General features: G+C 48.0%; 1 protein-coding gene across 3 annotated transcripts in view; it reads left to right on the forward strand.

Moving 5' to 3' along the window:
- Positions 1-14,460, forward strand: part of Ap2a2 (adaptor related protein complex 2 subunit alpha 2) — a 71,693-nt gene extending 57,233 nt beyond the window's left edge. For all 3 annotated transcript variants that reach the window (XM_051145667.1, XM_051145668.1, XM_051145666.1), the window contains 12 exons: positions 2,382-2,564; positions 3,045-3,142; positions 3,362-3,593; positions 3,686-3,859; positions 6,303-6,466; positions 8,931-9,013; positions 10,774-10,863; positions 11,947-12,070; positions 12,810-12,926; positions 13,028-13,097; positions 13,175-13,309; positions 14,049-14,460. In XM_051145667.1, coding sequence (XP_051001624.1) covers positions 2,382-2,564; positions 3,045-3,142; positions 3,362-3,593; positions 3,686-3,859; positions 6,303-6,466; positions 8,931-9,013; positions 10,774-10,863; positions 11,947-12,070; positions 12,810-12,926; positions 13,028-13,097; positions 13,175-13,309; positions 14,049-14,126 — 1,548 coding nt within the window. In that variant the 3' untranslated portion in view covers positions 14,127-14,460. The remainder of the gene's footprint in view (positions 1-2,381; positions 2,565-3,044; positions 3,143-3,361; positions 3,594-3,685; positions 3,860-6,302; positions 6,467-8,930; positions 9,014-10,773; positions 10,864-11,946; positions 12,071-12,809; positions 12,927-13,027; positions 13,098-13,174; positions 13,310-14,048) is intronic.
- Positions 14,461-15,216: the final 756 nt, after the last annotated feature.

The raw sequence follows: 15,216 nt of genomic DNA on the forward strand, positions 1-15,216 counted from the left end.
GTAGACCAGGCTGGCCTTGAACTCACAGCAATCCACCTGCCTCTGCCTCCCTGAGTGCTGGGATCACAGACGTGCACCACCAGGCCCAGCTCCCTCCTCCCTATTTATCTGTACTATTTTCATTTCCTCTTTATCGCTTCATATATTCTATTTCCCTGCCTTGGGAAGTCCTATCCTACTCCCAGTACCTTACTAGTTACCTGACTTCTGTGTCATTCAGATTATAGCAATATATATTCCATATCGAAGGCCTAAGAACTATAACATCATAATATAAGTAAAAGCATATGTGTCGGGCCCAGGGCTCCCGCTCAGGCTAAGGCACCAGCCAAGGACGATACAGGCGGTAAACTTTAAACCCCTACCCAGATCTAGCCAATGGTCAGAACACTCTCCACAGTTGAGTGGAGAGTGGGATATGACTTTCACACGAACTCTGGTGCTTCATATTTGACCATGTCCCCTGGAGGGGGAGACCTGGTGGCACTCAGAGGAAGGACAGCAGGTTACCAAGAAGAGACTTGATACCCTATGAGCATATACAGGGGGAGGTAATCCCCCTCAGTCACAGTCATAGGGGAGGGGAATAAGGGGAAAATGGGAGGGAGGGAGGAATGGGAGGATACAAGGGATGGGATAAACATTGAGATGTAACAAGAATAAATTAATAAAAAAAAAAAAGCATATGTGTCTTTTGGGGTCTAGGTTACCTCACTCAACGATTTTTTTTTCCTAGCTTCACCTGTGAATTTCATAATTTCATTTTAACAGCTGAATAGTATTTCATTGTATAAATGTACCACATTTTCATTATCCATTTATCAATTGAAAACATCTAGGCTGTTTCCAGTTTCTGGCTGTTATGACTAGAGCCCCAGTGAACATGAGTGAACAAGCATCTCTAGTAGTAGGGTGCAGAGTCTTGTGGGAATGTACCCAAGAGTGTGTAGCTGGCTCTCTTTGGTTTTTTGAGATATGCCTTCTCTACATAGCCCTGGCTGTCCTGAAACTCTGTGTAAACCAGGCTAGCCTTAAACTCACACAGCATCCTGTGTGCCTCCCAAGTACTGGGATCAAAGGTTTGCACCACCATGCCTGCCTTGCATAGCTGGAGGTAGATCTATTTATTTCCAGTTTCCTGAGGTTCTGAGGAACTGCTACATTGATTTCTTTAGTAGGAGTGTAAGTTTGTACCCCTACCAGCAGTGAATAATACTCTCTATTCCCTGAACTTTTGCCAGTATGAGCTGTCATTTGTTTTATTGATCTTGGACATTCTGGCTGGGGTAGTTTTAGTTTGCGCTTCCTAGATGGCTAAGGATGCTGACTATTCAAGGATTCCTCAACCATTTATGTTTCATCTTTTGAGAACTCTCTTTCATTCTGTATCTCATTTTAAAATTAGATTATTTGTTTTTTCTAAGGTTCTATTTTTGTTCTTTTTTTAAAAAGTATATTTAGTTTTAATTTATGTGCATTGGTATGAGGGTGTCAGATCTAGGAGTTACAGACAGTTGTGAGCTGCCATGTGGGTGCTGGGAATTGAACCTGGTTCCTTTGGAAGAGCAGGCAGTGTTCTTAACCACTGAGCCATCTCTTCAGCCTCCTGTCTTTGTTCTTCATCTAGTTTCGATACATACTATAGATGTGTAATTGGCGAAGACTTTTCTCCATTCTATAGGCTGCTACTTGGCAGGAATGATGGTGCCTTTGTCATATAGAAGCTTTTAAGCTTCAGGGGGCCCTGTTTATTAATTGTTGGTTTTAGTCCCCATGCATTTAATTGGGGGCTTACCTACAGTTTCAGAGGGTTAGTCCATGAACACCATGGTGGAGATTGTGGTGGCAGGCAGGAGGACATGGCAGGGGAGCAGTAACTGAGAGTTCATATGACCTGCAAGTTGTAAGAAGACTGGGCCTGGCATGGGCTTTTACAGCCTCATAGCCCACCCTGAGTGATGTGCCTTCTCTAACAAGGCCACACCCACCCCAACAGCTCCACTAACTGGAGATGGGGCATTCAAACATTAAGACCATGAGGACCATATGTAGGCTCATTCAGACCACTACACTCTGGAAGTATCATGGAGTCAGGGAGGTAAACTGATGCAGGGTTGGAGTATGGCTGACCTCAGCAGATTATCTTGAGTATTAGTATCTTGTTCCAAGTGTAACTCTTGTGCCCAGTTGGACTGTTGTGTCCCTGGAGCTTTTCTCACCTGAGCCAGCTTCTCTACACTCTAGGGACTGTGGCCTCTAATCCGAAAGCTGCCTGGTCACCCCAAGCTTTAGGTCCTTCTGCATCCTGGGATGGGCTTGTGTGCCAGCCTATGCTTTGTGTCCTGGGTAGCATCTGCCTGCGGGCCCTGTCTTCCCTGCAGGTGCTGAAGGTGGCCATCCTGGCTGAGAAGTATGCAGTGGACTACACTTGGTATGTGGACACCATCCTCAACCTCATCCGCATTGCAGGGGACTATGTGAGCGAAGAGGTGTGGTACCGTGTCATCCAGATTGTCATCAACCGTGATGATGTACAGGGTTATGCTGCCAAAACGGTGTTTGAGGTATGGAGGGGAAGGGTGGGTACCCTTACTGGGGGCAGTGGTGCTAAGCTTGAGGAAACAGAGATGGGTCTCAGGGGTGTTGCTTCTCTTCCGTCCTGCTCCCATCTACAGTTCTGCCCTTCTTGCACTGATGCACCACGCTACAGTTTCCTCTCACCTTAATCTCCATAATCATAGTAGAGCTCAGCCACTTGGGTTGTTGAGTGGCCTACTAGCTATCCTGTGCATGAGGGGCATCATATGTCTGCTTTATTTTGGGAGTTTCTAGGGACAGCCTTGTGCCCTCCTGGTGGGCGTCTTTGTTGCTGACACCACAGCCAGCTGTAGGAAGCCAGCCAGGGTCTGCCAAGGCTTTAGGGGAGGCTTTCCTTGATGTAAAAAACACGCCTTGCGATGAAGGTCCCAGCTGTCTTGGCTGTGGCTTCACTTCATGCCAGCTGCCTTTCCTGTGGCCTAGCTCCTGCTGTTCCTGTTTCACAGGCATTGCAGGCTCCAGCGTGTCATGAGAACTTGGTCAAAGTGGGCGGCTACATCCTGGGGGAGTTTGGAAACTTGATAGCTGGGGACCCACGATCCAGGTAAAAGACCCCAGCGAACTGGACTGCCCCACTCCCTACACTGCTTTGACAGCCTGAGGGAGGAGGATTCCCCTACCCTGGGAGCTGGCAGTGTGTCCCCCTCAAGGAGGCACTGCTTTAGCATAGGGTCCCCACTAGAGGTACAGGCTGAGCACAAGGCAGCACATGGGACAGATGAGATAGTGTGACTCCCCATCTGTGCTCTCTGCCCCTCTCAAGCCCTCTGATCCAGTTCAACCTGCTCCACTCCAAGTTCCACTTGTGCAGCGTCCCCACCCGGGCACTCCTGCTATCCACCTACATCAAGTTCGTGAACCTCTTTCCAGAGGTAAAGGCTACCATTCAGGACGTGCTGCGCAGTGACAGCCAGCTGAAGAACGCAGACGTGGAGCTGCAGCAGCGGGCTGTGGAGTACCTGCGGCTGAGCACTGTTGCCAGCACTGACATCCTGGTGCGGGCTCCTGGCTGGGCTGTTTGGTCCTGGGACCACTGGGCTGGTGCTGGGTGCCGGGATAGCCACACTAACCTCTAGTGCTTCAACAGGCAACTGTCCTGGAAGAAATGCCACCCTTCCCTGAGCGAGAATCCTCCATCTTGGCCAAGCTGAAGAAGAAGAAGGGCCCGAGCACAGTGACTGATCTGGAGGAGACCAAGCGTGAGCGAAGCATAGATGTGAACGGGGGCCCTGAGCCTGTTCCAGCCAGCACCAGTGCTGCGGTGGGTCCCTGCCACTGTGTACCTAGAGCCCATAGCATCCCATAGCCCCAGGGTTGGGATGAGACAGGCTTGTGTCTGTGGAAAAGCTTATGTTGAGGTACTGAGAGTCTGCTAGGGTCCAGCCCTGGACATGTGGTTGTGTGTGCACCTGAGCCTAGGATCTCCGGGACAGCCTTTTCTATGAAGCCAGGTTATGGCTTTTTGGGACCAGCCCAGCGCCTGTGGTTCTCTGTAGTGATTTGTTTTTAGACCCGAGACATAGTTCTGTAGGAAGCTGGTGTGTTCTCCATCAATTAGAACGGCTTGCCTTTTGTCTCTTGGAGGTTTCCTGTAGTGACTGAAGTAGGACAAACTTCCCCTTTATGTGGCAGAATAAGAATATTCCTGTGGATGGAAGTATACTCATTGTAGGAAATGTCTTTTGGAGGGCTTCGTTACTGCCTTTCTCCAACTAAAGCAGGACTGGGAGAGTGGAGCATCAGATGTCCTCCTAGGCTTTTCTGGTTCTTCTCTGGCCAACCTCTGTGGCCTTGTCCCATTTGGGGGGAACTACCTGTGACAGGACATCTGTGTTGCTGCCTTTGGTGGCCCTTCTGAAAGAGTTATGCAACCACATGAAGGGGCGTAGGAGCTCACTCTGTCCCCAGCATCCCATTCCTTTCTTTGTGCTGGCCAGCAGCAACAATTAGACCTGTTCCTGACCTGAGTGGCTGTCACTCATACCTGTGCCCCTTGCATGACGAAAACTTTCAGCATCTCATTTATTTGAAGTAATATTCATACACATGGTCACATGCCTACACATGAATTTACAAAAAACAACATATTACAGCTGTTACAAAGGATAAACATTTAGACTTCCCTGCTAATACATTTCCACATCCTCTCAGCATTCTTTGCTGAGGCTTAGTTTGAGGCCTGGTCCTATTTGAAGGAGTTCCTGTGGGTGGGACAGACCATTGCTCCCTGTGTGCAGGGAACATGTTGCCACTGAGCCCCTGCTCTGCATAAGATATGCTGTATTAGAATGGATTCAGGATCTAGTTTCATGATGCTTGCCTTTGTGAATGACCGGTAGGATGTTCAAAAGTCATTCAAAGTGATTCTGGAAGGCAGGGTCTCATTCATGCCAGTGGCAGCCCACATTTATAGACTAGCCTGCGGAGTACTGTGGACTGCACACACAAGGGTGTGAATCAACTGTGGTGTGGCAGTGGTACCTTTGGGTAAGTCAGGTCTGGGGAATGAATGCGGGGTGACAAGCTGTGCCCTTGTTCTGTGTGATGTAGGGCTTTCAATTGCTTGTTGTTTTGAGACAGGGTTTCTCTGTGTAGCCGGCAGTCCTGGAACTTACTCTGTAGACCAGGTCAGTCTTGAACTAGAGATTGCCCGGCTTCTGCCTCCTAAGTGCTGGTCTTAAAGGCCTGCGCTACCACTGCCTGGCTTCAAGGCCTTTTTCCTTGATAATTTTTTGTTTGTTTGTTTTTGTTTTTCAAGACAGGGTTTCCCTGTGTAGCCTTGGCTGTCCTGGACTCACTTTGTAGAGCAGACTGGCCTCGAATTCACAGCGATCCACGTGCCTCTGCCTCCCAAATGCTGGGATTAAAGGTGTGCGCCACCACGCCCGGCCTTTTCCTTGATCATTATACGTGTGTACAATGCACACTAACCACTCTCTTCCCACCCTCTTACTTCCCTTCCACCCCCTTTACCCACTTAGCTTCCTACACAGTTTTTCTTTCATTCCTGTCAACAATCATTTGTGGATGAGAGAAGGACTGACAGGGCTCTAACCCTTAATGATGAACTTTCGGGCGTTGATAGCTTCTGGGAGAGGCAGTCACTGTCTTCCTTTGTGCATCCATTGCTGGACCCACCAGGCTCCAATGGATAGCTCCAAACAAAACCACGGTTATACAGACGGCCCTTGTTAAATTCAGTAGATCGCATACCAAAACTTTTCTGTTTTTTGTCTGAAACCAAATATTCATATTGTAACCTGATTCACTGTGTAGCCGAGGCAGGCCTAGAACTTGCTATGTACCAGAGGATGACCTCGAACGCCTGCTTCCGTCATGTGCAAACTTTATCTTTTTAATAGTTGACAGTCATGTGCATGGACTTATTTCTTAAGCTATGCATTTCAAACTTTTAGATGGCAAAACTTTTTTTTTTTAAAGAACTTTATTTTTGTTCAAACAGGCATTTGTGGAGAAAATGCAGATAATTTTTTAGTTGTGTGAAATTATTATGATGGTATGAGGTGAATGTCTTCATCTGGACTCAGGGGTAGGCTTGCTTTGTTGGGGATCAGCAGCCCTTACTGGCTGGTCTGCGCTCTCTGGACTGCTCACTGACCCCTCCCCGTGAGTGGACACAGGACTGTGAGGGTCTTAAGCATACAAGTATCTCCACGATGATGCTCCCTTTTTTTCTCTTCCAGTCTACACCTTCTCCGTCAGCAGACCTGCTGGGTCTGGGGGCCGTTCCCCCTGCTCCCACAGGCCCTCCTCCCTCCTCTGGCGGTGGGCTACTGGTGGACGTGTTCTCAGACTCAGCTTCGGCAGTTGCACCTCTTGCACCCGGCTCTGAAGACAACTTTGCCAGGTAGCCCAGTTTTGGGGTGCTTCCTGGGGGATGTGGGAGCTGCCCCTTATTGGTGGCTTTGCACTTAATGGACACTGTTAGAGAGGGTCTGGTGTTCCTACAAACAGAGGGCATGTGGGTGGCTGGCTTTGCTTTGGAGTCTGATGGTACCTCTACTATTCTTTTCCGTGGGGCATTTGATAAATACTCTGAGCTTGTTTCTTCTTTCCCATTGACCTTCGCACCCACACCTCACCGTCCTTGTGCTTTCAGCTCTGTCAGGTTGTTTTGTCTGCTTCCTGGCATATACCCTTTTTAAGGGAATCCCCTTCAGCTCTGTTCCTACCACAGTCCCAGGCGCTTGCCTGGCTTTCTTGCTGATTCCATAGGTGTCTTCTGCTTTCATGCCCCTTGTTTAGCTTTCTATTTATAAAGGTTTGGGATCACTTTCCTTCCTTCTTGCTCGCTGTCTTTGCCAGCTTCCTTGCTGTTCATTACCCTGCTTTTGTTATGATTCATGGGTGGTGTGGAAGCTCCTTACTTGTATCCCTCCAGTGGCAGTGAATTCTGTCCCGGGGAGATTAGAGTGCATCATAGGATGGCCTTTGTTCCCTGCCTGGAGATACCAGGATTTTTGTGGTTTTAGAGTTTTCATTTCCTTGTATTCATTTTGCACATGATCCTTCCTTCCTGTTAGGAAATGTGTGTTTGGAGTAGGCTGCCTCTGGGCTGTGAGCAGACCTCTGGTGGCTTGAGAATTGCTAAGCTTGGTGTATAAGAGCTATGGAAAACCCAGCTTCCCAAGCTGGGTGATAGTGATGGTGCACGCCTTTAATCCCAGCACTTGGGAGGCAGAGGCAGGTGGATCTCTGTGAGTTCGAGGCCAGCCTGGTCTACAGAACGAGTTCCAGGACAGCTAGAGCTGTTACACCCCTGTGTCTCGAAAAACCAAACCAACCAACCAAACAAACAAACCAGCTTCCCAGGCTCTTATTGCAGAGGCAATGTGGGGGTCCAGCCATGTAACCTAGTTTGACAGGGGCTGCATCCAGGAATACCTTAGCCTTGCTCTGTTGTCATTTCTCCATGACAGCCATAGGCCCTGGGTCAGCTACTCCCTGGCGTCTGGTAAAGAAGGGGGTGGGGAACGTGGTGGTAGTCATTTTTGCAGGCTTGAGTCTTCCTCTGTTGGTGTAAGCTTTCGGTGTATGCTCCCCAGCTCTAGGAGGTCATATGCCTTTACTTTGTCCTTATCCTGGCATGCTGGCCTCTTCCTTGACACAATCTCTTAGGGTTCTAGGGTCGTTCTTCAGGACACTAACTTGTGCAGCGATTTTCCTGTCTTGGTTTGATGTGGCCAAACAGGGTTACCACATGATGTTTACTTGGTGCACGGTGGAAGGACCTGTTACTTTGGGCAGTGCAGCAGGCACGAGAGAGGTTGCATCCTCCATAAGCCTAACATAACTCTGTTTCCCAGGAGTTCCCTTGGGTTAAGATGTAGTGGAAATGACCTTTTGGAAACAGCTAGCCAGCCATGCCTAGATGTCAGGGGCTTCTCTGACATATGGATAATAGATTGATGAGCAGATACAAGTGTGTGAGCCCCATAACCTCTGCTCAGGCTCCTCAAGTAGCATCCAAGCTCTGCCTGCGTAGAGTGCTGGCCTGGGGTGAGGGGATCCTGTGCTAGTGTTCAGAGCCTTAGGCCAGGCTCTAATGCCTAGCCACATCCTATAAGGTAACAGTCACTTACACGTGTGTTGTTACATGTTCTCAGAAGTGTTGGGAAAATGGTCTGGTACACTGAATAGACTGCTTAATTTCGGGAGATCTCCCTTTGCCAGAGCTGGGCAGATAGATGTTGGGTTGTGACCTAGATTTTTGGAAGAACTGGTGGCACTTAGATCTCTGGTGTGTTCACAGGGGTCTCTGTCTCCATTGCCCATGTGGGTATTGTGCAGAGGGGGCCCTGAGTGTCAGGGACAGCATGGTGGCTTCACCGCAAGGAAACAGCTCTTACATGTCCTACGGTGACAACTGTGAGAAAGTTCACTGAATTAATTGATGTATGATCCAGGGCAAAGGTTATTCATCTTGACTCCTGAGTCTACTTAGGTAGCCTTTGCGACTTTTAGGTGTGCTGCCACATGCAACTGTCTCAGGCACAGAGGAGGTCCAACTGTACTGTCTGCATACCACCCGTTCCTAGCCTCAACCCCAGACCTCCAAGGGGGACAGTCACAGGAGACTCCGTCTGCTTCTGAAGACTACCTGAGGGTTGCCACAGGCCCAGAGTAAACCATGATAAAGCCCTTGAACCTTTTCCACTTTGTCTTTTCTGTCTCCACCGAAATATTTTAGCCCCAGAACACTTTTTAAGCCCTTTTAAAAACAAATCTTCCAAAAACAAACAAAACAAAAAACAAATCTTCCACTTCCTGTCGGCCACTCTGAGTGATGGTCACATCTCCTTTTCTCCTAGGTTTGTTTGTAAAAACAATGGTGTATTGTTTGAAAACCAGCTGCTTCAAATTGGACTTAAGTCAGAATTTCGGCAAAATTTAGGTATGTGTTTTATTTGATAAAAATTTCTTTAGAAATTATTGGAAATAGCTAGGCATGGTGACACACATTTGTAATCCCAGCATTTGGAGGCAGAGACAGGAGAATTGGGACTTTGAGGGTACTCTGGGCTAAATAGCACATTCCAGGCAAGCCTAAGTAACATAGTGAGACCTCCCCCAACCAAAAGAAAAACCCCAAAACAAACAATACTTTTTTTTAAAGCCAGCTATGGCACCCAGGAAGCAGAGGCAGACAGATCTCTGTAAGTTTGAGGCCAGCCTGGCCTACATAGTAAGTTTCAGGACAGCCAGAACTGTTACACAGAGAGGCCTTGTCTCAACAAACAGACAAACAAACAAAGCGAGCCGTGGTGCTTCTGTACATAGCCCAGCCAGCCTTGGCAGTAGTGGAAGATCCTATCTCAAAAAATAACTGTGAAAAGGAAAGCCCCCAAAGGAATTGAGGGATATTTTGTAATAAGAAATGTTTGTAATCTATACACTGACAAGGACCATGGAAGGTTAGGTGGTGAGGATGGCTGTGTACTACTAAGCTGTGCACCTAGCATGACTAAATTGATGTATTTTAGATTATATGTACTTTACCGCAATTAAAAAAGGAAAACATTTTCTTGAGTGTCAAAACATTTTGCCCACCAAACTGCTGGGGTTGCTACTCAGATGGCCTCTAAGTCTATGAAAAGGGAGTGGGAGTGTGGAAAACTAAGAACAACATGCCTGCCACGCAGGAGCTGTGGGATGCTAAGGACCAGTAGTGTTTCTCTGAGAGAGGCAGGGCTGATATGACCTTCTGTGCCTGGTCTTTTACCCCTTGCCATAGTGACTTCACCAGGCGGGAAGCTAAACTGCTATCTTTTCCAGAGCTTTTGGTATGTGGTTTCCTTTCTGAACCTTAAGGATGTTTAAGTGTCTATAGGATCTGGCCAGCTGGTATAGGGTCTGGCTAGTCGCTATTGGGACATGGCACATTTGAAGGATAGACAGTCCCAGCTGTTGGTATCAGCCAATGAGTCTGCTGGCAGACACAGATGTTACGGGAATGTGTCTAGGTGCTTCAGCAGAGGGCAGGCTGGTCTTCTGGTCCCTCATGACATGTTCCTGCCACTGAACCTGCTGACCTGTTATCTGTGGTTCTGGTTCTGGTTTGCAGAAGTGTTGCTTTCACCCTTGAGTAACTACATAAGACGGAGGCTCTAGGGCAGGTTGAGAGGCAGAAGAGAATATAGCCCCATATCCCCATTTCTAATCTTGCCATGCTATTTTTTACTTGTATGTTTGGCTTTAGTTTTGTGTTTGAAACAAGTTTTCATGTAGCCCAGGCTGTGCTCAAATGTACTGTGTAACTGAGACTGGTCTTGAACTCCTGATCTTCCTGCTCCTAGCTCTCATGTGCTGGGATTACAGGTGGCTGGTACAGTGCCCGCCAACCACACTACTTTGAAACTAGAAACTTGGTATGATGGCTCATGTGAATAATCCTAACATTTGGAAGGCTGAGATGGGAGGATTGGCATGAGTTCAGGGCTACATAGGGAGTTCTAGGCCAGAGTAAGCTACACAGTGAAACCACACAGCTGTTTGATTAAACAAAAAATTAGAAAAAAGTTGTTTTTAATTTTTGCAACAGTCATAGCTCACAGTAAATACATTCAGCGGGGAATTGCAGGCACCACTGTTGATGGACTGTTCGTGATAACTGTGACATAGTGTAGAAAATAAACTACCTCTGTTTCCTCCTAGGCCGAATGTTCATATTTTATGGTAACAAGACCTCTACACAGTTCCTAAACTTCACTCCAACACTAATCTGTGCTGACGACCTTCAGGCTAATATCCTTGCTTGTCTATAGGCTTTCAGAAAGACCAACAGTGGGGTTAGAGGAAGTTTCCAGGAGTGATGCTTTTGTTCATATTGGCAGTGTTTTCCAGTGGCTAGGTAAAAGCTGGGACCTTCCCTCTGAGTTGATCTGATAGTGCGTCAGACACCACCCACACGTTGTCCCTTTCATCTGGTTCTGTGAGTCACCCACTCTCTTTGCTTGCTTTACTATCAGTCCTTTGCCCTATGAAATCCCCAAAAAGGAGCTGTGGACAAAGGCAGAGTGATCCTGTGGTAACTAGCTGGTATAGAGCATGTTATGGCTACTGCACTGATGTGTGCGTTAGCAGCCCTTTGCTCAGGTAGAGGATAGAGCTGTGTGGCCCACCAGGAATGGTCAAGAATGCTGGATTACTTCAGTTGAGGGGCTGTGAAAGAGAGACACCTGGGGTCTGCTACATCATGCAGAGTAGATCCACAACAACCAGAGATGCATGCCCTGGGCCCAGGTCATAGTGTGTAGGGCAATGAGTGTCATCTTTGTAATAGATCTGTGTTCATTTGGCCATGATCTGTTTAAACATAGAACCATTTGGAAACAAGTCAGAAGCACTAGTGTGGTGTTCAGGGATGTAGCTCAGTGATAGAATACACACATTTGCAGGATAAGCAAGAACCTGGTTCCATCTTCAGCAATGTTGCAGTCTCTGGGTTGCATAGTACAGAGCTGCACTGAGGTGTAAAGCTGTAAGGTGTAAAGCCTTTGAGTTAGCAGGCATAGCCTCTGCTGAGCACAGTGGGAGTCATCACATAGTCCCAGAGCTCAGTTCTGCAGTGCCAAGGCCAGTCTGCAGCCAGTGTACAGATTCCAAGGTCTTTTAGCGAAAGGGACTAGCCAGGTACATATGGCTGTGGGTGGTCTGGGCCAGTGGGACATGCTGAATGGTGGAAGGGCAGGCTGGCAACAGTTCTGGGCCTTGATTTATGATGTTGGCAAGGTACTGTGCTGTGTGGGGGCCACCACTGCTTTCTGTGGTTGGCTGGCTGGGCCAGGCCCACTCTCTTTGCCAGCCTGGACTCCTTAATGCACGCACATCTGAACCTGCAGACCAAGCCTGTGGACCCAACGGTGGATGGGGGTGCTCAGGTGCAACAGGTGGTCAACATTGAGTGTATATCTGATTTCACAGAGGCTCCTGTCCTCAACATCCAGTTCAGGTGAGTACTATGTGCTTCCTGTGTTCTTCCTTCAAGGGAGTCTACTAGTTAGTCCTGTACCACTGTGCCTGTGTGCACAGTCCTGCCAGGCCTGGAATTCCAGAGTATTGGAACAAGTGAAGAGGGAGCTGGTTTCTGTCACCATGACATGGTACCCACAGGTTTTGAGTCTTCTGTGTGGATTGTGGGCTGGCCTATTTCTGACCCTGAAGATTTTGTGGTGAGAAATGGAAGGGCCTACCCCCTAGTAGGCAGAGAGCCAGGCTTTCTGTGCTGCCTGATGAGGCTGGATAAAAAGGACAGCTTACGGAGAAGTGATGGTAGCTGGTTTGGAGCCAGACTTCTGGATCATAACATGTAGCCTTCTTTCCTTTTTTAATGACAACAGTATAGAGTGGATGGGATCAATGGTCCCTTGTTGGGGAGCTACAAGGCTAATTGATTTGATAGGCGTTCCACTTGAGCCTGTCCTGGGTCTTCATTTGCCAAAGGAGTAGGACTGAAAGGAACTGGTCCTCTGACACTTGGCACAAAGCAGTGGCTTAGTCCCTTGCTCACCTCTGAATGGAGGAATGGATGAAAGATGTGGCTTAGCCCCTCTAGGAATACTGCTGGTATACAGTCTTTGTGGCTATTATTATGGTAGGTAGCCACATGGCCCTTCTAAGGCCCCAAAACCCACTAACTAGAGCATTTTGGCCAGGTGTTCATTCTCCATAACATGACTCTATTATTACAGGTATGGTGGAACCTTCCAGAATGTGTCTGTTAAGCTTCCCATTACTCTCAACAAATTTTTCCAGCCCACAGAAATGGCTTCTCAGGATTTCTTTCAGCGTTGGAAGCAGTTGAGCAAGTGAGCTGTGCAGAGGGGAGTGGGAGAGGGGCCTATCCCTGGGCAGGATGCTTTATGGGTCTCAGCAAGGGTTTTAGAACTAACATGTAGGTTTTTTGTAGTCCACAGCAAGAAGTGCAGAATATCTTCAAAGCAAAGCATCCGATGGATACAGAGATCACTAAAGCAAAGGTAAAGGGGTGTATGGTGATGTCCTGAGGCAGGTGCTGTGACCAGTGAGTCCTGACCTGCCTCTTCATTCTCTGTAGATTATTGGATTTGGTTCTGCACTTCTTGAGGAAGTTGATCCAAACCCTGCAAATTTTGTGGGTGCTGGCATAATACATACCAAAACCACCCAGATCGGCTGCTTGCTGCGCCTGGAGCCAAATCTGCAAGCTCAGGTGAGATTGCCACAGCAGGAGAATGGATATGTTGTGTTGTTTTTTATTTCATTGCAGTTTTCTTATAGAGATTCTCAGACTCTTAAGTGTTGTTGGTTATGGTGACAGTGCAGACACTAAGATAGTGACGGGCCAACAGAGCACATAGTATTTCTATCTCCTCACAGAAGGCCTGGCATGCCACTGCAGTGCCTGTGCAGCAGCCTAGCCCTGAACTGTGTCGAAGCAGCTCTCCTGGTGTTGTCATGTTCTGCATCCCTCTCTGAATGTGCTGTATGTTGCTGCTTGCTTCAGCAGTGTTCCTCTAGAGACTGCAGTCTGTGTATGGATACTTGTTTTCACAAGACTTGGGCAGTTTGGGGAGTTCACAGGGTGGTACATAGTGAATTGGATGAGATGCTGCCAAGTTGGTTGTGTATGCTGGTGCATGCCTGTAATCTCAGTACTCAGGAAGGGAAGGTGGGAGGAATAACAGTTCAAGGCCAGCCTGGGCTACACAGTAAAACTGTCTCAAAACACAAAACAAAAGAGCTTTCTAGAGTGGCCGACTGACTCCAGCCTCCATTAACAGCCACTCCCCATGCTCCAAACATTTGCTTTTATTAGATTTTTCTGTTTTTACTGATGAAACAGTGGCACTTTGGGAAGGACTGCTATGAATAGTGAGGCCTGGGTCACAAATGTACCTGCTAAAATTAGCCAGGGGCTCATGCCCACTCACCCTCTTGCTCTGTTTCAGATGTACCGACTCACCCTGCGGACCAGCAAAGACACCGTCTCTCAGAGGCTATGTGAATTGCTGTCGGAACAGTTCTAATCCACAGACCAGAAGATCAGGCTTTTTGTTTGTGCGTCTCTCTCGTCTGTACTGTTTGTCTTTGTACCACACTGCAGATAAACACCCCTGTCTGAAAACTGCCACTCAAGGCCCTTCCAGTCCTGCACCTACAGCCAGCCCCTGGGTGTGGAGGACATGCAGGACACAGTTTGAGAAGGGCTGCAGCAGGCCTGCCCCATCAAAGAAGGGTGCCTGGGCCTGGAAAATCAAGGCAGCCCTATGGGTCAACCTACAAATTAAAGGGAAATTAGAAGTTTGAACGAAAGTGGAAATTTTGTTCAACTTTTATTAAAATGCCACTGGCTTAATCTCAGATTTTTGGGTAATATAGAAACAGCACTATGTGCTTACAGGGTTAACACAGGCCTGTGTTGGCTTAGAGGTGTGTGGCCTCATGGGCTGGGCAGTGTCTATTGAGTTTGCTGTAGTACTGCCTGATGGTGCCGAAGTGCTTCCTGTATGACTTTTGGCAAACTCTATGCCCCACTCATGGCAGGATCTTGTGCCTAGCATACCAGTGTTCTTGAAGGGACAGTTTCAACATTCTCCCACTTACTTGAGATCTTAGGTTTGCAGCACAATGGGCAGAGGGGTTCCTCTTGACTTTGAAGACATGGACATCACCCATCTTTCATTTTTAATGAATGTACTATCCCTATGGTACATTCTGGGGACTTGAAGATTAAGTGGGTGGGTGGTGAAGTAATCATAAGGTGTACTTCTCTCCAGAGGGTCTTGGTTGGTGCCCTAGTGTTGCATCCTCACTGCCATGAAGCCCTCGTGGTTGGGTGGAAAAGGGAAATCTAAGTGCAGCAATGGAGTGAGAGGCTGGGATGAGGATGGCAGCTCAGTGCTGCGCAAAGGATAGATGCCCTGGACTTCCTCTCTTGAGCACTGGCGGTTCATGGGTTAGTTAACCTTTTGTGGGCACTGGACTGTATGTGCAGCCCATCAGGGGAAGACGTAGGCCACATCACAAGCCTTGGGAGCCCGGGCTGGGACCCTGCACTCTGTCTTGAGATGGTGCCCAGGTTTGCTGTGCACTCAGCTGTACAGGCTTGTCTGTACT

This window comes from Acomys russatus, chromosome 5, assembly GCF_903995435.1.
Source record: "Acomys russatus chromosome 5, mAcoRus1.1, whole genome shotgun sequence".
Classification (NCBI taxonomy): domain Eukaryota; kingdom Metazoa; phylum Chordata; class Mammalia; order Rodentia; family Muridae; genus Acomys; species Acomys russatus.